Source organism: Lonchura striata, chromosome 3 (assembly GCF_046129695.1).
Source record: "Lonchura striata isolate bLonStr1 chromosome 3, bLonStr1.mat, whole genome shotgun sequence".
NCBI classification, from domain to species: Eukaryota; Metazoa; Chordata; class Aves; order Passeriformes; family Estrildidae; genus Lonchura; species Lonchura striata.
Window position 1 is genome coordinate 6,920,313 of NC_134605.1, and position 20,679 is coordinate 6,940,991.

At 40.6% G+C, this 20,679-nt stretch overlaps 1 protein-coding gene across 1 annotated transcript in view; it reads left to right on the forward strand.

Annotated features, from left to right (window-relative positions):
* The window catches only part of PLB1 (phospholipase B1), a 78,252-nt gene that overhangs the window by 46,911 nt on the left and 10,662 nt on the right, over positions 1-20,679 (forward strand). Inside the window, exons 39-53 of the mRNA XM_077782530.1 lie at positions 2,165-2,216; positions 2,355-2,435; positions 3,526-3,591; positions 4,007-4,107; positions 5,522-5,603; positions 6,038-6,142; positions 7,853-7,948; positions 9,044-9,115; positions 10,704-10,775; positions 12,452-12,512; positions 13,202-13,260; positions 15,756-15,814; positions 16,971-17,014; positions 18,220-18,319; positions 19,693-19,744. Of these exons, the coding sequence (XP_077638656.1) occupies positions 2,165-2,216; positions 2,355-2,435; positions 3,526-3,591; positions 4,007-4,107; positions 5,522-5,603; positions 6,038-6,142; positions 7,853-7,948; positions 9,044-9,115; positions 10,704-10,775; positions 12,452-12,512; positions 13,202-13,260; positions 15,756-15,814; positions 16,971-17,014; positions 18,220-18,319; positions 19,693-19,744 (1,102 nt within the window). The remainder of the gene's footprint in view (positions 1-2,164; positions 2,217-2,354; positions 2,436-3,525; positions 3,592-4,006; positions 4,108-5,521; positions 5,604-6,037; positions 6,143-7,852; positions 7,949-9,043; positions 9,116-10,703; positions 10,776-12,451; positions 12,513-13,201; positions 13,261-15,755; positions 15,815-16,970; positions 17,015-18,219; positions 18,320-19,692; positions 19,745-20,679) is intronic.

Consider the following 20,679-nt stretch of genomic DNA (forward strand, 5'->3'; position numbering starts at 1 on the left):
AAAAGTCCTGTGAAATACTATTCTTGAGCTCTCAAATACTTCTTTTGGGGTTCTGTCCTTTAATGTTTTGGTTCTTGATGTACCTGAGAAGATTAATTCATCCTAGTCAAGTACTGAAGTGTATTGCAATGTATGGAAATATTTCTCCTGCTTTAGGTATTTGACCCTGGAATGATAATGCAATTCAACATTTATTCTTCATCAGCCAAAACCATCCATTTTCCAGTGATTCACAGGGCAAAAAAAGTCCACCAGCTAATGCTGGTATTTAAGAATTGTTAACTGGCCTGTCTTGCTTTATGGTTACCTGGAAAGTGCTTTCCAGAGGTCGTGGGACATTTCTGAAATCAGATAATTTTGCAGCCTTACCAGCTTATAGAAACCAGGCGTAAGGGTTTCTTAAAATTAAATCTATGGCTGCTTTGAAGAGCTCTTTATTGAACTAGATGAAAATGTAATAATGCAGGTCTCATACAGCAAAATATTCCTAAGCCTATCTGCATTCATTGCCAAAGTGCTTAAGTACATGATAGAGTTAAGGATAGATCTGAATAATGTAGCTGAAGCAGAGCCTGGCTGATGTCTCTGATTTCATGTGGGGAAATAAAAAAAAGGAGGTTTAGAATTTAAGAGAGAGAGGAGAAAACAGGTGACAGGAATTGTGAATATCTGTATTTCCCATTAGCAAACTGTTTCCATTGGTCAAGATGTAAATTTGGTTGAAACTGCAGTTCAAGGATGGATCATTGCTGGCACTATTTCATTCAAGATATTATTGGATCTTGCTGACTGCATTGGCTCAGGATGCATCAGCACCTCACTGACTGTATGAGAAATCAAATATGTTGTGGACTGTCAGATCAATAAATGGTGTTTTCCTCTGTGTCAATATTGCAGACAATGCCTAGCTTAGGGGTTTCCACAGTAAGAACAGAAGGAGACTGTGACCACTCATGGCTTGTGATAGCTTTGGGATATAAATAAGTAGGTTATGACATTGTACAAGGGTACTGGTGATAAGAACTACTACGTGCACACAGTGTCTGTGTCACAAGCAGATGTATGACAGGGCTCATTCCTCAGTAGATGCTCCCATGCCAGTGTTAGATCAGTAGTCAACTGGACAAGGGTGGTGAGAGACCTCTCTTTTTCCTACAGTAAACAAAGCATTGCAAAGGGGAGCTAAATTCTGGTTGCCAAACAAAACAAGTGTCATGCTTATTAATGCCAGCTGACATGCTCCCAGAAATGATAGACAGCCAGTGTCTTTAACAAGAGCCTGGAGGGAGATGAAGCTCATTCGGAGCCACAGACTTGCCTGGAAGGTCAATGCTTCCTGACCCCATTCTCTTCTCTTCCCTATGCATATTTGAAGACCAATCTGTCAGGGCAGTCAAACAAAGCTGAAGCTCTCAGCCTAGGTAATTCAAAAATCATTGCACTTTAGAACACCTATCTCTCTATCTAATCTAACCTAGCCTATCTATCTATCCTATCTATCTGTGTGTATATATATATGTACAGAAAAAAGAGAATGAGAATGCTCACCTGGCTGTTGGAACACAGCAAGGCTGTCATCTTAATTTCTCTGAGTAATCTTGAAGGTTTCTAGGATTTTTAAATACCCTGGGAAAGTTGTGTACACAGAGCTGTTTCACACAGTTATGTACTGTAGGTGCAGGCTACAAAAATGAGAAGGGTGTGCACAGTGAGATCTGAAACCTGTGTTTTTCAGGTACATGTTGCTCAAGAGGCCAGATAAGTATTGGGACTGGGGATTCCTGTGTTTTAGTCTACAAGGAATAGGTTGATAGCAGCCTAGCTCTGCAGAGACCCTCTGCTTACAACTGTTGCCATATCTGGTTTTTAGCTGTTTTGGGAGCTATGCACTGTAATAGGAGCTGAATTTACAGTTCCAGATTAATTACTGATCTTGAGTAAAATCTGTATTCATCAATAATATAGTATAATCAAGTTTGATTTGATGTTGATTTTATTACCAAGATGTGAACCTGTAATTTGATCACAGCAACATGAGTATTGGGCTGTGTCCTCACTCAACCCTTCTGATATCTGTCAACTTGATTTAAGATGTCTGAAGCGTGGTAATGTTGATCTCTCAACATGGGCGTTAGATTCACTCACTAGCTCTCCTTCTTTCCAGGCACTTGCCAGGCCAGGCAAGAAGGCTTGTGAGTCTTATGAAAACTGATCAGGTAAGCTGTCTGGGACTCCTTCAAACTTACAGCATGAATAGGTGCTGCTTCACACAGCAGATCCACCTGCAATGACACCATGTGCATATCACAAAGGTAAAGAAATTCAGACTTGTTATTTTCTTCTTTATTGCACAGAGAATTGACTTCAGTGCTGACTGGAAGCTCATAACAGTGCATATTGGAGCCAATGATCTGTGCATCTATTGCAAAAATCCTGTGAGTAGTGACACTGGCTATCTCAAACTGTGGTGACAGTGTAGAAACACCTCAAGGGAAATCATAAAGCCTTCACAGAGATAACTTGAGTAATATATGGGCTGCTGTATGCTTTGACAGGGGTTGTTGCTGGCAATACCCTGATATAAAAAGCTACCAGCAGCAGAGTAGGACGGTTTTGTTTTCTCTGGCTTACTCCAGGATAAGAGCCACTGCTTTGACTACTGTTTTTTGACCATAAGCAAAAAATGGAAGGGAAGAAATGCCTCACTCCCTGATGTGGTAACTGCTCTGCTGCTAGCTTGGCCTCTTTAGATACCCAAGAATGGCAGTGGCAGTTCAAAGCAGTGCAACCCTACAATTGTCACCACACCATAATGTGGTGTGGGGAGGTGCTAGGAGCTGGTGAGGTGTATATGTAAGGGAAGCTGCTGCAGTGCTCAGGCTTATTTGAATGTTATGCTTCTCTAGATTCTGGAGAAGCCTTTAGGGCTGCCATAAGGAGGTCATGGGATTTGAGTGGGCAGGCAACAGGGAGAGGCCACCTTTCACTCCCAGCTCTCACTCTTGCCTTTAATATGCTCACTTGTGAGCATTTTTGATTCTCCTGCAACCCCCTGTGCTTGAGAAATGTGCTTCTTCTGCAGGAGCCTTGCTAGGCATCTTTGCTGCTGCTGCCAAGTTATATAGCCTTATTTATAGCTATGACCTTGACTAGCAATGATTTCACATAATTTTATGAGAGCTTATCAGCTGCCTCTGAGCATGCTTGGGCTGTTTGGTCTATGCTGTTCAGCATGCATTCAGATTGGTCCCTTCCTGCATTTTTACATGAAGGGCCCAGTGGATTTGGGTTAAATGTGCTGCTATTCAACAAGGTTTATTTTAAATCCAAAATTTCACCAAGCCTCCCTATGTTTTGGATTAATTACTATGTTTAAAATCCCCAGTCTCTAGAAAGAAGCAAGAACATTTCACTGACCACTGTGTTGTAGGGCAGAAAAGGAAGTGAATTCATGTGATTCTCCAGCCTCCCAACCTAAATTCCTTGTGTCTCCATTTGACAGTAAATCTCTTCTGTTTCTATCAGGATCACTACTCAGCTTGGAATTACATCAAAAGGATTCAAGAAACTCTTGATATTCTGCATAAGGAGGCAAGTACTGTGAAGTTATCCCAGCATTCTAGCTCACACTGAGACATGACTGACTGATGCTAGCTCTTCTGTTTGTTTGATTTTGTGTTGTTTTTTGTTTTGGTTTTTTTTGCATTCTAGTACCAAACATATGCTGTTGCCTTGTACAAAAAAACATTTTCTTGTGTCTTGTCTATCTGCAGTAGTGAGATGCAGTCTGAAATGACAGATAGTAACATTGAGCTGTGGTGTGGGAGAAGGATCAAAAGCTGAGCTGGAGGAGATTGGTGGAGGATTTGTGGCTTTTTCATTAGTTTTAATTTTTTTTTATCTTCCAGTGGTGGAGAAAGGGAAGCGGTGTCAAATGGCTGGACTTTGGGGAAAAATAAATGCACTGTGGGCTGTGTAACCAGTCAAAGTCTGACTTACCTTTCAGGTTCCAAAAGCTCTGGTGAGTCTGGTTGATGTGGAGGACGTCACTGCTCTGAGACCTTTATTTGTGGACCCTTCAGTTCGCTGCCCCACTTACATGGCAGAGTAAGGCTGGTTTGACTTCCTTTTGTCCTACTGATTTATTAAAAATATGGATATTGATCTAGTACCAATATCCAACTGTGACAGAAAAAAACTCTCTAACAGTTTAAAGTTAGAAAGTGTGTGTTTATTGTGACACCGCGCAGCGTGCGGGATCGCTCCCAAATACACACCACACCTTCCAGGTGATTACAGAGTCTTTTTATCCATACAAGTATTGAATACCCAAAATATAAATACATATTCATAATTCTGGTACATCCCATTCCTTACTTCATATGCTAGAGGAAGTAAAGGAAGTCTTCCTCATTCTGACCTTTCTACCTTTTCAATCAAATATGACAAATGAATTCTTGGTAGAACTCCCATTCCTTGTCTTCAACTGGTTTCAGAACAGAGGAGTCCCACAATTGTCTTATGTTCCTAAAAGCTATTTTTCAGTTTTTATATTCTTCATTATAAACCCAGCTAACTAAACATTGTGCTGACAAGCAATCAATAATTAGTTAACTACTAACTCTTAACTTCATCAAGGCCTACTCATTTATTTTAATTAACTCTAGTAAGGCTTATCTCTAACTAAAATCTTAGCTCCTCTAAAATCTCTAAATTCCTTAAAGTTTATGTTTCATTATTGATGTTCTTATTCTGTGCTTCCCTTGTAATTTGAACTGATGTTTAAAGGCAGCAGCACAGTCCTGTGGAATTCCTTCCCATGCAGTGCTGACATCACCCTGCCTGATGGCATTTCCTTCTCCTGGCTTTGACCTGTTTTCCATATCTAGAGCTGTACATAATGTACTCCTCAAAGGCCAGGGTTAAAGTTACTGAAACAGGGTTCCTCAAGATGGGGTTGAAGTGCACAAACATTTAGATTTGCAGGAATATGATGTTTTTGAGGAGTAGACAGGTTTCCCCCGTTGCAGAGGCTTTAGTGCAATGGGTAATTTGCATTCTTTGCTGATCTTAGAGAGACAAATTCTCTGTCTTGGGAATGAAGAAGGAATTGTTGGTTGGAAAGGTGTCAGCTCAGAGGTAAAGCAGGCACTACATTTCAAAGTACTGTTTTCTAGTTCCCCAGGGGCTCTGGTGTGCACCTCTGTCAGTCTGCAGGGCCTTTGGATGCCAGGGTGAAATTAATGAAAAAAACTAGCTTCTGTGCAATGTGCACTACTTTGATATACCCGGTGTGAAACCAAAATTACTTAAAGTAGTATCATTCATGTGAGGAAGAAAATAAGATTAAGGTTTGAAATTACAATAACAAAGAAAATAAGATGTTTTCACAAAAACGTGATTGTACAGATTCCCTTGTTACACCCGTGTTGTGAGGGCATTGCATGACAGAAGGTGGTATCTGCATTATCAGATGTTTAACTCTCTCTGTTCCTGTTTTCTCCTCTCACCTCCCCCACAGTTATCTGTGCAGCTGTGTTCTCTTAGGAGAAGAAAACTCAGAAAATTTAACAATGGTGAGGGATGCCATCAAAGCTTACCAGGTATGACTATTAAGAGTGGTACAGTTACTTTATTTCCAGTGGAGATGAGCTCTTGATTACCAAGCAACATATCATATCTGTATTTTACTCAAAATATGAACTCAGAAGGAGCTCATGTGATGCTATGCAAACCTTTCATGTGACCAAAATTAGCAGCAGAGGTCTTCAGAAAAATGATGTTTCCTAGTAGAGGTTAATTGGTGAGAGATTATTCACCAAAACCCTGTCCCTGACAAAAAGTTCCAACATTGTGTTCCAGCCTTCTCAGCCCCTTTGCAGCACCTCAGCCCTCTTTTGCCAGTGGCTGTGGCTATTTAAGTTCACAAGTAAAATTTCCTTTTGATTCCAGCGCTTTCAGAAAACGCAAACAAAGAAAATAGTTATAATGCAGAGATGTTGTTGAAGTATTGCTGGTGGTTCTTTGTTTCTTGCAGTTGGGCATTCAGAGTCTGATAGAGTCTGGCAGATATGACACTCATGAAAATTTCACAGTCGTCATCCAGCCTTTCCTCCAAAATCTGAAGCTTCCTCTTGATCAGGTATGATCTAAAGGTGATTTCTGCATCTAAAGGACTAAGGATGGGTAGCTTACCTATAGAGACTATATTCAAAACAGTTTCACTTTGTTCTGTGCTTTTCTTATGAGAAATTGCTGATTTTTCTCTAGTACAACAGATTTCTTCATATAGTAAGCAGTTCTTAGTTTTACTTATTGTTCTGTCAATATCAATTACTGTTTTGGAAAATGAGTCAAAACTTGATTTAAGAGGTGTGTTTGTGTATGTTCTTTGAAGTACATAAATATTTTTCTTCCTGAAAATACAACATGATTAATAAAAGACCAAGTTATTAAGTTTCACTTCTTAAAGCAACATAGCTGCATTGCTCAGTGAAGACTATGGCATCAGCTCCCCTTTATGCCACAGAACTTACTTTTCTGTGTCTGACAGAAAGGGAACTTTATGGATGATCTTGTGGAAGTAGTTTTATGTAGTTCATATGTATCTGTTGATGTATATTTCAGTTCCTTGAATGGCAACTTCCAGTAAGCTGTAAATCTAGGAAAAGACTCAAACTTTCACTAAAGCTGAAACTATTTTCATATGTACCTGGAGCTAAGAGGAGTTGGAGTAAAATATTGAGCAGGGATTCCTCTGGCATAATTGAACTGGACTGATTCTGAAAATCTTTGCAATAGTTGGTGAAAGTTTGAAAAGTTAAGGTGCTGCTATGGACAAAATTGCTTCACAGACCTCCTTTGTTTTGTTTGCATGAAGTTTTTGTTTGTGTGTAAAGCTGGTGCCCATGAGAAGTCATCTCTAAGGTTTTTGGTACTGAGGGTAGGGAACACAAAAATAAGAACAGAAGAAGCAAAATATTTATGAACATATTTTTTTTGTAGTCTCACAAGAATTAGTTCAGATTTTAAGAGGTTCAGGATGCTCTTTCAATTTCTTATCTCACACAACATTCAGATGTGCCTGAACTGAAAACTCTGTCTCTAAACATGGAAGAAAATCTGATGCAAATTTTGGTAGTAGTCCTCTAAAAAGCAAGTCCAACCACACTGAAAAAAACCTGTTCAAGGCTTGAGGAAAAACCGCTCTGACCAAAAATAGTTGTTTCAGTCATGTGTGACCCTAATTTCAGGATTCATGTGACAGACAAATTTCCAAACTCCATTCCTCCAGATCCTCCAGTACCTGTATTAACACCATATTAAAGTACAGTTCTGTTTAGAAAGGAAAGTTTTGTATTATTGTATTTTGTATTAAAGTACAGTTTGTTTAGAAAGCTCTGGTGTGCTTGGTTGGACTGGCTGCCTTCCATCAAACATTTACTTGCTTCTTGGTCCTTTCAAAACTCACAGCTTTGCAGAAGGTACTGCAGAGCATAATGCTGCCTGTGGTTCCAGTTCTAATGGCAACTGCAACCAGGGAGAGGAACTCATCCTTATTGCAGAACCTGAAGAGGAACTGCACTCATCACTGAAATTGTGGTTTTGCTGCTTCTGGATGGATCTGCCCATGGAAGCACATAGTCATCCCTAGCTAGGTATTTCTGGTAGTTCATGGGTCTGCTGAAGTACAGCTTGCATTGCCAGATAATCAGGAGCTTTTCTGCAATGGAGCAGGGAGAGCAAGTAACATGAATCTCTCTTCAGTGGTTCTGATTTGGCCTCAGCAACTCCAAATTGGAAGTGTGGGGATTTTTCTATGCTCAGATGTCCTTTATGCTTTTATTTGCAGGATGGGAAACCAGATGTCTCCTACTTTGCACCTGACTGCTTCCATCCAAGCCAGAAAGGCCATTCTCAGCTTGCCAGGGCTCTGTGGAATACTGTGGTAAGGTGACATGGCTCTGCATGCAGTGAGATCTTCACCTAGACCTGACTACCATTAAAATATCTCTGTAATAAGCATTGCAATTAAGGCCTGAATAATGCTGGCCCTTGTGTTTATCTCTCCTTAACTAGTTAAATACTCTCCAGCTTTGGCACTGCTCTCTGCCTAGAATCTCTTGGTTCTTTAAGTGTGTGGTGAGGAGAGGGGTGCTCCAAGTGCATGATCAGAGTAATTTTGTGACTTCAGGTCTTCTTCATCTGTTTTTATGCAAGGCAGGATAGCATTTAATAAGGATGATGTTTCTATGGGTTTCTATGGGCTGCTATGGGAAACCACCAAATAAAGAATTGTAACTGCATCTGTCAATTTAAAACTGATTACTTAGATGTTTGTTTTAAATCCCTGTGTTGTTAATGTCTCATTAGGAATTAAAGTGGCTTTAATTCAGTTAAGTTTTACTACTTTTGGAAATGAGTTAAGCTCAATAAAGATAAGTCACTGAAGATTGCTTAAGCAAACCCATTTTACTTAGCATTGCAGTGCAGGAGTACCCAGCAGTCAGGGGCAGTATCTTGGATCCTGAATAGTAACTTCCATGTACTTTGGATTAATGTTTTAACAGCTGACATGATTGCTTGCAATCATCAAGCAGTACCTCTAATTAGATTTGGTACTATCTTCTACACATAAACAACCTTTTGTTGGAGATGCCATCATGCAGCTTAGCTATAAAAAATTGAGGGACTCTTAATGTCTTTTGTGCAAGAGAAGAAAGTTTATGACCTTGCCTTCTGGCAAAATTCCAAGGTACTTCATGTGCCTGCCAAAATCCTCCAGGAGTTTAAACTGATCCACTGTAGCTTTCCACTTCCCATTTTAAGCTTCTTTCTAGAGCTGCTCTTTTGTTTTGCTGTTGCCATGCTCTTTCTGGCAAGTAGACGCATTTCAGCCTTGAATCTAGGTCTGTAAATACAGGCATCTGTATATAGATTTGAAAGTATATTTATGTTGGAGTTTTTTAAAATTAGAATTGTTTTACAAATTTAAGATGAGCTTACATGGTTAAAAAATAGGTTCCTTTGTCTTTGTTTCTAGTTACAGCCTGTAGGCCAGAAAGCGGACTCATTTGATTTCTCAGCTGACATCGTCCTTGGCTGTCCAGCTCAGGTAAACAAAACCACATTATGGAAGTTTGCTGTCAGGAGGCTGTACTGCTTGTATGTACTGCAGAGAGCAGGGATTTGGTGTATCTGGAATAAGTTTACTTAAAGCTTTGTTGTCTGTTTACCTCTGAGTGAGCAGGTATTCTTATATACCTGCACTGATGTCCCATGGCCGTTTTGCTGTGCCATGAATACTGATTGACAACACGCTGATTTGTGTGTTTGCAGCTACAGCAGAGGTTGTTCTTTGTTGTTTGTGAAGTACAGAGGCAGCTCAAGCAGCAAACAACAGAATATGCTGCATTAACTTTCCCATCAGAATCAATGAGGTTGGGCACCACAGCAGCTTTGAAAACCCAGAATCTGTTGTCTCTTGGATTAGTGTCAGGTTGGCTTTCCTGGCCTGATCCATAAGAGGAAACTTCAGAGCTTTGGAAGCTGCTTCTGCAGTTACAAAACAAGCTGCTGAACTTGCAGGACAGTTGCTGGGTACCAGCACGTGGAAATGACTGCTGCAGGCAGCAGGAACTGGCTCCCTTTCTTCAGCACTTCCAACGAGAAGGTTGAAGAGCTGAACAGATCAGGGAGCTGAGTTCTGACTTCTCTTAGTTCTGGAGGCAGGTGTTCAAGTTATGCACGAGGCTTTTGTCCATATTGTGTCCATCCTGTCAGATGAGGAAAATCTGCTGAGTTATTAACCAGCATATTTCAGAAGTCCTCTGATTTGCTCAAATTGATCCTATTTCCTTTACTCAGCCTTCTTTCCAAGCAGCTTTAAATGAACTCAGCAACTTCTTCAGTGCCAAATAATGTGGATTTTATGCTTCTTTCCCTTCCTACACTCTTGTCCAAAGATGTTGCTTTTCAGAAGAGGCAAAGAAAAGTTTTATATCCCTTGAAAAGAAAATGGCCTTTTTTTGCAGAAATAGTAAGCCTTTAGTAACCCTAAGTGCTATGAAAAGGTCATTGATAGAAGTGCCAGTAGCCATGGAAAATTATTTGTTTTGAGGCAACCTTAACTACCATAAAAACCTGCCTTCTAATTTTAAGTTTTTTAAGATTGTCTTATGCAGATGCTGGAGTTTCTCTTGATTGAGGTAAGTGAGCCTCCAGGTGAATTTTTTTAGTCTGTATGATGTGCATGTCTTCCTGAATGCATGCTGCATTAATAGGGGACAAAAATAACAATGAAATTTCTACAACCTCCCTTGGAGGGAAGAATGATCTTTTCAGTGAGCAATCTTTCATCTCCCTGCTGCTGACACAGATCTGTCCAGATTTGTCTAGACTCTATATCAGCATCTTTTGAAAAGGACTAAACTTCTAATAATGTCTAATTTGGAATGCTAGGAGAGGAAAATATTAAACTGCAATTGGCATCTGGCATATGCCATTTTTGTCCTAAGGCACTAAAAATAAATTTTATCAATTTTAAGGATGAAGCACGGTTTTGAAGTCAAGATTCAAATTTTATAGTTTAGGAAATTTTTTTCTTGGTTATATGACACCTTGATATCACTTGCTATGGTTTGTGCCATGTGCTTATTGCCTAGTTTCTCTTATTTTTCTTATTTTGTTTCCTCTTTCTCCAGAACAGTCCCTTCCTGGGAACATACAGGAATAGCAACTACACACCTGTGGAGCCCACTAGAGAGCCAATAGAGGTAATTGTTGCACCTTTTGCTGCATTTTAGGCAAACTGTCTGGTCTCTTAACACATCATCCTGAATTTATAGATTGTATAAGCTATTACCAGTTTTTGGAAAGAGAATTCTGCCTTGCATTGCACTTTTCATTGTGTAAACAAATGTGTTCTTAAAAGAACATTAATTATATTAAAACAACATTAATTATATTAATGGTGGAATAGTATCAAAACTGTAACCAAAGTAAGTAACCTGGAATGCATAATTAATTCAGATAGCAAGTTCCTCACAGTATGGAGGAGCTATTTTAGAATCCTGACCCCCAGATAATCTGAGGAAGGTTTAGATATTCTCCTCTGGATGCATTGTTCTTCCTTTCACTCAAGTAAGCTTAACCTGTAGAGGGCAGTCACCTTTACATATTGGATGTGTGACCCTATACAAAGCTGATAGGAATCCCATTTCATAGAGACTTAACTTCCACCATGGCTGAGCAGCTATCATAAGGCATATTCAATAAACTGCAGAAACAGATCTTGTGTGTAGGACTTGAAGAAATGGAGCAATTATTTGCCTGGCAGTCAAAATGGACTGGGCTAGTTTGACATACTGGGGGTGCTCATGACTAACCCAATTATCAAAATTTTTTGTGTGCCATGAGGGTCACAAAGAACAGCAGTTATTGTCTTAGCAAGTCATAGTTTGCAGGACTGATACGGGATTTTTATCTGTAGAGCTAGAATTATACTTTAATAGGTAATTCCACTGAATCTCAACAGCAACAGCTTTTGAAGTGATAAAGGAAAGAAGTAGAGAGAAGGTAAAGCAAGACTTTCTGATCTAAAAATAAGTCTATCTGTCCTTTCTAGCTTCTGCAGCCAGACTTTAGTGGTTGATAGTGGAGCATAGTACAACAATTTTTTGCAGGAACAGATTAATTTGTCGTGATGCTTTCTGAAGACCACTGGTCTATGTAGTTTTACTCTGGTAGAATTGTGCAGTCACAGAATAATTGGGGTTGGAAGGGACCTCAGGACATCCCTAGCCTGACCTCCTGTTTCTAGCAGGGCTGGCCTCTCAATCTGAGCACACAGTTGTCAATGCTCCTGCAAGGGCTGTCTGCTGTAACAATTTTAGTTTTTCCCTTGCTTCTTCTTGGCTAATATGGTTGCTTGTTACCAAAAAGCAGGGGGAGACATTGATCAGCTCTCACTGCTGGTGAACTAAGGTGTTCTGCAATATTTGATTTGATATCCTCTATTGGTGGAATATACATAATAACTATTATATAACCTAAAAATGCATGGTAAATTACAATTATTTAGAGCCTAACAGTTTTCTTTACTAGAACTTTTAAAGCTTTGAGGTTTTTTTCAAATTTTATATTCAGTAAAAACAAGCCATTTTTGAAAGTTTCTAAGGAAAGAATAGGTTCCTGGCAAAGTACATGGGGAACAATAATATAATAATAGAATATATAAGGTTTTATGCTTTGGCTAGAAAATGTCACCAGAAGTAATTATTGTTTGGATAGTATTCCAGAGAGGTGTAAAAGACTGTTGAGCTACATAGGCACCAAACTAGGATCTATGTTTTAATTTGGTTTTGCTCTATACTGTACAACTAAACCATTTCTGAATTCCACATTATCTTTTAGCTACAAGATGAAACAATTTTGTAACTTCTCATTTCAGAATTGGGGCAGTGAACTGTCCTGTCCTGGTCATACTCCATCTAGTCCTGTCCCAACATCAGGTGAGAAAGAATTCCCAACCTAAAATCATACACAGGAAAAAATTTCATCTTTTGTTTCTAAAAGAAATAAGATGTTGAAATTGCACATCCTAGATGGAAAGTAAACAATAAAAGTTGATATATTTAGCAACAAAGGGAAGAAGTGTGTCTTGCCATTCACAATGAGTTCTGCATGACAGCAGGTCATCTCTGTGGATAAATGTGATCACTTTTATTGTATGCATGTGTCCTGTACCTCATTCATCATACAACAAGGTGGCTGACTAAAACTGCCCAGGAGGGTTAGTGACTTAGCAAGCTGGAATGTGCTCTGAGAAGCAGTGCAAATGCTGGGTGCAGTTTGAAGATTTTACAAGGGGATTTTTAATAGGAAATATTGATCTAAGACCCAGATGTATAGGTAATTTAAGAGAGATTGACTGTATGTATCTGTAAACATATCTAGTCTGTTTTCATTTTTTACCTAAACTGTTTTGAGTTCCATTTCTTTCCACGTCAGTGTAATGCACTGTTGCAAGTAAAGGCAAGAAATTAAACATTTTGCCTAGGTGACACACAGAACCTGAAGCTTTTCCTACCTAAAAAGTCTGCAGAAATGCCATCAGATTGGAACCTAAGACTTGTATTCTATTAAACAGTATTTTGTCAGTTGTCTGTAATCCTGCTTTTATTCTCCTACTGCTTTTTAGTCCATGAGCTACGGCCTGCTGACATCAAAGTCATAGGAGCACTTGGAGATTCCCTGACTGTGAGTACTGCTGGATTCCCACATTTAGAGTGAGAAGAGCAGTTGTTGATTTCTACCCAGATGTTGTCACGTCAGGCATCATCAGAAGGCAAATTGCTTTGGCTTGGCAAAGCAAAACTCATCTACCTGGTTCCCTTTGCAAAGAAATAGCCTGAAGGGATATGAGTGACACTGGCAATTGTGTAATCCAGTAATGAATAGTTCAGGCTGGGACAGAAATGGGATCCCATTCTCTGTTGCATACAGTTTATCCAAGTGTTTTTGAAAATGGATGTGTCTGTCTTACAGGAATAGTCTCTTTTGACATAAAAAAAAAGAAGTGAAAGCAGTTGATATTTTTGATGCAAAAAGACATTTGTTGAAAACTCTCATGGAAATAATTGACTATGAAATTAAGTGCTTCCCACTTGAGATAATTCTGATCCTTCTGTATTTCAGAGTTCTGCTTTCAGATCTGCTTCCTGGGTTAGATGTCTTCCAGTTACAGCTCTGATTTTCAAGTATTTCAAGTACTAAGAAATGGAGGTATAAAACAAAAAAATAAACCCAAAAGGGCTGCAGGGAAGAATAGCAGGGAAAACTGCAGATCTGCACTGAAGTTTTCTGAGAAAAAAGTTCTAGAATTACACAGCCCTGCAGAATTGTTCTGGCATGGGATGAAAGCAAGCATTTGCGTCAACAGTTTCCATGAATTTTAACTCCTGAACTAAGCCAGTGCTCATTCCAGCAGCTTCTGTTCCTGTTGAGTTCAGAGGGACTTGAAGGGTCTGAAGCCCTTAAATGATCAGTCTTATCTTACAGTCAGGTGTGCATGTCTTCATTATGCATCATGCACCTTCTCATTAGCTCTGAACCTGATTTTGCTTGACCTGATGTAATCCTGGCTTGTCCCCCGTTGCAGAGCTTTTTTTAGCTTTGAGCTTTTTTTAGAAGAAATCAGTAAAGCCCTACAAGTCTCCCTCCTATCCATTGCCATGACTCTTAAAATTAATTGCTTTATTTCCTCTCCCACATCAAGTGCTAGGTATGTGCACTAGCATATATATCTTATTTTAAAAATATTAGTTCTTTTGATATATAAAATATCTCAACCCTAGGCATAGGGCCAGATTATGATGCTTGAGGTCTCTGTCTCAAGAGCTGAGCAAGGCAGGTTTTCATAATGCCATTATTCGTGCAGTTCCTACCAGTTGCCACAGCAAGGTGTGCTTGGGGGTTTTATTAAATTATTTATTTGGGGGGGGGGGGGCAGAAAAAGTGGCAGAGTATTTCCCATGTGTGTGCACATACTAACACCTCCACAGCAGCCACGTGCACTTTGTACAGGGCAGCCATCCTTGGCACAAGGGGACTATAGCAGCAAAGGCAAAGTGCCAAAATTGGCATGGATTGTCCTCCTGGTACTCCTCACAAGATCCCTGAATGCAGTCAGTGTTCGTGGCTGAATTGGTGCCATGGATTTTTGAAGAATAAAAAGTAGGTGAGACCACTACAAAACTGTAAAGCTGCAGGAGAACCCCTTCTCATGTTTGCTGCCCTAAATGTGAGTCAGGGTGCTGACCTTGCTAGAGCCCTGTCCCCATCCTGTGAGATACTCAAATTCAGCACAGAGGTCTTTGTTCTGATGGCTTTCTGCATTTATTTAATTTTGAAGGATATGAAAATTCACAGTGCAGGAAAAAAGGCTGTCTCAATCTAGATACAGTTGGAGATTAATGAAACATTGAGCAATTTAGTCATGTCACTGGTTATAATTCATCTGTCTGACTTCTCTAGCACCAATGCACACTGAAAGCGTAGACACACCAACATGCTTATCTATACTGGCAAAAAAAATCCTGTCCACACCTCATCAAGTCTGTGTGATAAGTAGCAGACTGGATCTAGGAGAGGAAAAATGGATTGTACACCAAAGATTTGGTTTTTTGGCAGATTAAAAAACAGCTTCTCTGATTTATGTACATCTAAAACTGGATGGAGATTTTTCATCAGTGTTTGGGGCTTTTTTCCTGGATTATTAAGTCTCTCAAAATCATCCTTCCTCAGGAAATGCCAGGATGAAGCATTTTCCATCAGGAAAAAAATACAAAAAATACAAAGCAGTTGGTGTTAATCTGGGTCTCACTGGGTTGCTAAAACAGTATGAGTAGCATCTTTAAAGTCTCATGTCCTTGACCTTACAATCTGATGTCCTCTGGCTGGGCTGCATCTCCTCTGATGCTCCATGGTCAGGTATCTAGATGAGTTCTTTTTGTGTATGAGGAAAAGCATGGAAATTTGGAGTATGGGAGATACAAGGCTGCCCACAAGCCAATGTGTGATGGTGAATAAGGACACAGACCACTTATGCTAAAGCTGGGATGTTGCAAAAGCTTGGCTGGAGTAATGTTAAAAGAATGTTTCATCACCTTCAAAACATGATGTCTATCTTACCTAAATTCATAGGACTTTTTATCTTTTCATATTTTATCAGTTGTTATTTCCATCTTTTCCAGACTGCAGTAGGAGCCAAAGTACCAGACCTACAAACAGACTGGAAGGGACTTTCCTGGAGGTGAGTGAAAATGCTCCTTTTTTTAAAATCTGGTTTTGTCCACACAGTTAAAACTGTGGGTCACTTGGTTGTGTATTTATGTCTTTATATGTAAATTCTGGGGGAAGGATGCTGACAGCAAGTATTGCTTGTTAAGGGTTGGAGTAGTCAGGGCTGGAAGAGAAAAGGAGTGATTCCTGTGGGGGGTTGGGGTGGACGGGTAGTGTTTGTTTTTGTGGGCTTTTTCTTGCTTTTTTTTTTTTTTTTTTTTTTTTTTTTGGAGTGTGTGTGTTAACACAACCTGATTGCTACAAGCGTGGTCCTGTATCAGAGTACCTTTTAGCCTTTTGTTAGTCTCTCTGGAGCTTATTCAAAATGTTGCTGTGATTATCTACTGCAGTATGTAATGCTGGAAGGTCTGAGTGAGTGTGGATTGGCATGAACATGGAGAAAGCACTGCTCAGTGAAGATGTTCCAAACACCTTTGCTATTGCAAAGTGGGCAAACAATGCAGGTCAGAGGGAGTGGAGCTCAATATCCATGCTAGAGTGCAAGGAAGCTGCCTGCTCCCTATGGGCAGACATGTAGCTGATAAGTGTGTGCATGTGTACATCATCCTCCTTGCTCTTTCTGCATCCCTTTGCATGTGTCTGCAGCATGGATACTTCCAGGAGGGGCTGCCACAACTGCTCTAAGAGTGTCTTGGCTCTGCACACAGACAAATTTTGAATGGCAAGGCAGAGGCTCTATGTAATTGGCATTGCAGCATTGCAAATAGGTAGTTAATGAATATTTGATGCAGTCTCTCCTATGCTTAACTGCATGCAAATGTAGTTTCAGCAAGGCAACATGGAGCAGCTTTGGTGAGGAAATATGCCTTTCTGTGATAGGTATCCCAGCATGTCCATATGAAAAATCAGTTCTCTCAATATGGTCTGCTCCCAGCCTGAAGGCACAGCTTCTATCCTAGTGCTACCTTGCTTTATTTAATGTGAGTTATCCCTTCACTGCTTTCCCTGAATTCCTGTGGTTTATCTCCTTAGTCCTGTTGGAAGGAAATATTGGGGGAGGGGGGTTGTTTTTTCCTTCTTGGGCAGCTACAACAACATGTGGTGACAAGAAGACAGATGGCTGCAGGATTAACCCTACTGGGTGATTTTGTTCTTTCCCTTTCTAGTATTGGGGGTGATGACACTCTGGAGATCCAGGCTACTTTACCCAGTGAGTATCCTAGAAAAGCAAAAGTTGGGTATTACACTGACAGTGGTTTAAGTGCATGCTAGGAAACCTCTGGAAATGGTCATTCCTTGAAAACAGTGGGGATGTCCATCTGTTGTGGGTATAAGCAGTTCATATGAGTGAGAGCTGAGATCCAGACTGACCTGATTAGCTGTAAAGTTGATTCAGCCCCTCCACGTCACAGGACCTGCAGCTGGCTGTATCATCCTTTTGGCCAAAAGAATTAGGAGTAAATGTGCTGAAGGCGACAGAAGTTCATAGCAGACCTGTTCCTTATTTTGTTTTGTGCTTTCCAGTGACTGACTGTAATATCTGTGGACAAATGAAGAATTATGAAACAATTACCAGTCCATCTAGCCAGGATTGTTGACAAAACTATGATTCTTCCAGATGATTTCAAGTTGCTACATAGCAGTGGGGAAAAAAAATCTAAAAGTACTATAAATTTTTGCCCTAGTGTTCTGTGTAATTGGGCCTGCCACAGAAACCACTAAGTGGTCAATGTGACAATATATTGGAAGGCACTTGGTTTACAATGCCTGCTCTATTTGTATGTGATCCATGCTGTGGAGCAGTTTGACAATACTTGACATTGTTAGTAAAAAAAACTGATGTTCTTTGCCTTGTACCAGGCATATCACTGTGTTGGAAGAAAAATAGAAAGTGCAGTTCATTTGTGCATTATAAATGAGATTCTATAAAGAGATTTCAGACAGCAGTACTGCGGGCACAGTAACAACAGTTTTCAGGTGTCATGCTTCCCCACGGAAAGTTTCAGTGAAATCTAGAAAAATGAAAAAAATTCACTTCTCTGCCACAAGTATTCTTGTCTAGGTGGAGGAGGGAGAGGTAGAGGGCATAGTCAGGGCACCTGCTTCTGGTACATGAAGGGAAGTAACCACGAATGCTCTGACAAATGCAAGATTGATTTGCCTGAGATCCATCTATGAATCTCCTGGGCCACCAAGCCCTGGTTCCTCAAGCCCATGGAGAGAAATAATTGCAGTGATGAAATTTGGACAGTAACTAGAGTCTTCAAAGCAGGAGTGTCTCTAGCTGCTGTAGAGCACGGTGAATGAGGGGAAAACACAAGTCTGTATTCTCACCACTCAATTGGCTCCTGTGTCTGCAGGGAGGCAGCGCTGCTGGCTGTGAATGGTTAAACACTGTGCTTTTTTCTTTTTAAGACATCTTGAAAAAATTCAATCCGAACCTCTTTGGCTTCTCCACTGGCACTTCTAAGGAAACGGCTGGATTCAACGTTGCAGAGAGAAATGCCACAGCACGGTAAGGACGATCCCAAAGGAGAGAGGCAAAGGAGTGAGAAGTGATGGACTGGCAGGTTACCTTTGTGATGGATGTCAGGGCTGAGGTAATGCTGGTGGTCTGCTGGCTTTCAGCATGTTTATGTGATCTGATGGTTTTAATTGTGGGTTTTGGTTTTTTAACTCAATTTGGAATTTGGGGAATTTATTTGTTATCTTTTTCTAAATTAGAACACATGCTTCCTTTCTTTATTTGATTTCTGCCCATACTTTTTGAGCCAATGCCTTAGTTATGCTTCTAATACAACCAGTACCTTTTCCTGCCCAATCTTCAGTGTACAGGTCTCTAATTCACTGTCAGGCAATATCTGTAATGAGGAATAAATTCATTAGCATCTATTTTATTCCTTGATTTCTAAAGAATGTACCTGATACTAACAAATAGAAGCTCACTTCTACCCTAATGGCATTAAAAATTATCCCTGTTTGCAGTGCAAAGGGGGAAATAAAAAAGCAGCTGGGAAATAACTCCTTTCTCCACCCAAAAAAAAAAAAATCTGCTAGTCTGTTAACAACCAAAACATGTAAGAATTTGTATGGCTTACACTGTTCCTGCTCCATGAACACTCACAAAATTTGTTTCCAAAGCTTTTTGTGACACCTTTAACAACCATTAAATCTGCTGCAAGAGATATTTAGGATAACTATCAAAGCCTGTATAGCTACTAAATATTTCATAGGTTCCCTGAGCAAAGCTGACTCAGCATGATCAGTATGGTTCTAGGAATCCAAATAATGTAACTGCATTTGTGTAGCTGCTGGAAGGAGGCAGGGCTTATTAGCTCAAGCACAGTCTTTTTCTAGTGTATGAGGAGCTCATTTCCAGCTGGTGTCTCAGCAAGGTTTGTGCTTTGGCCCATGGATGTTGCATCCTGTCCAGAACTGGACTGGGACTCAAGCCTGGCAGTCCCACAATGTAAGCACTCTCTTCCAGCCATAAGACAAGCCATAGGAATTTAAGGCCAGATCAGGAAGGCTGGTTAGGTGCCCAGCCTCTGTGTCAGCACCAAACTCCCCCACTAGATTTCTGAAGCGAGTTATGCAACTCAATGCCTCTGTGCACCTGGGTATTAGTGTTTTTTCCCAAACAAAATGCACCAAGGCCAAGTCTGAGATAGGAAGGACTCTTACCAGTTGCCTGCCACTTGGCAGCCATCCCAGCTGAAGCCTTTTCAGATCAGATTATTCACTTGTGCAACTTGGTCCTTCAGTGTTTGCTCAGCCTTTTGAGGCATCACTTTCCTTATTCTGATTTCTGCTGATCCCCTGCAACGAGGAGTGGGGTGCAGAAAGTGATGTGCTTTTGGAGCACACATCTTCTGTTCTCTCTCCTAGTGATATGCCAGCCCAAGCACGTGCATTGGTGGAGCTGATGAGAAGCAGCTCGGTAAGTGGGATTTGGGCCACACCTCGGTGCTGCCAGGGTCCCTGGGGGATGACTGTAATTAATGGGATGCTTGAGTCATGAAGAGTGCTTTACTGATGGAAGAAAAGTCCTTGTCTCTGCTGTGCTTTCCCAGATGAATGTGCCAGATGAATTAGCCCTAATATAGGCTGCAGTGCAGCCAGGACATGTAAGGATGGTAGAGAGGAAGAGGAGAAATCTGAAGGCTCTGGTGAGATCACAGGATTGCTTTGTTGAGCAGCAGCCTTCAAAGTGAGGGTGATAAAGGCTGAGTGTTAAATTGCTGAAGCAGGTAGGTCTGCAGACCAACATGAGTCACAATATCCGTCACAATATCCACAATACTGGGAAGAGGGGCTATGAAGTCTTTGCTGGAGAAAAAGCCCGCTCAAAGTCTGGTTTTGAGCAGGCAAATAATTAATCAGTGACCAGAAAGCTCAGGAATGGATGAATCTCTGTCACACCATAATCTTTTAGAGAATTAGAAGGGGATCTGGCATTGTGGACCAGTCTGATGTTCCAGCTCCGCTGAGGGCAACAAAGGGCATCAGAAGCAGGGAGGGGAATAAATCTGAGAAACACAAGGCTGCTCTGCTCTGAGTGTTGGCTGCATTTGAGTGGATGACTGTCTGGGTGTGAACTGTTGGTTCAGGGAGAGCATTCCCTCCAAGGAAAAAGGAGTGCCTGGTGCTCCTTGGCTCAGACTGAATGGGAAAGGAAGGCACTGAATAAGCAGGATTTGTCGAAGCATGTGGCTCCCCATGCCAGAACTCTTGATGGATGCTGCATGCTCACCCCACTGTCAGTTACTCTGCATTGCCAATTGTTTGGCAGAGTGAAGAGAGCTGGCATGGCTTTTCAATAGAATAGAAGAGGAGAGGCTGTCGTGCTTTGTTTTATTCACAGCTTTTTATGCA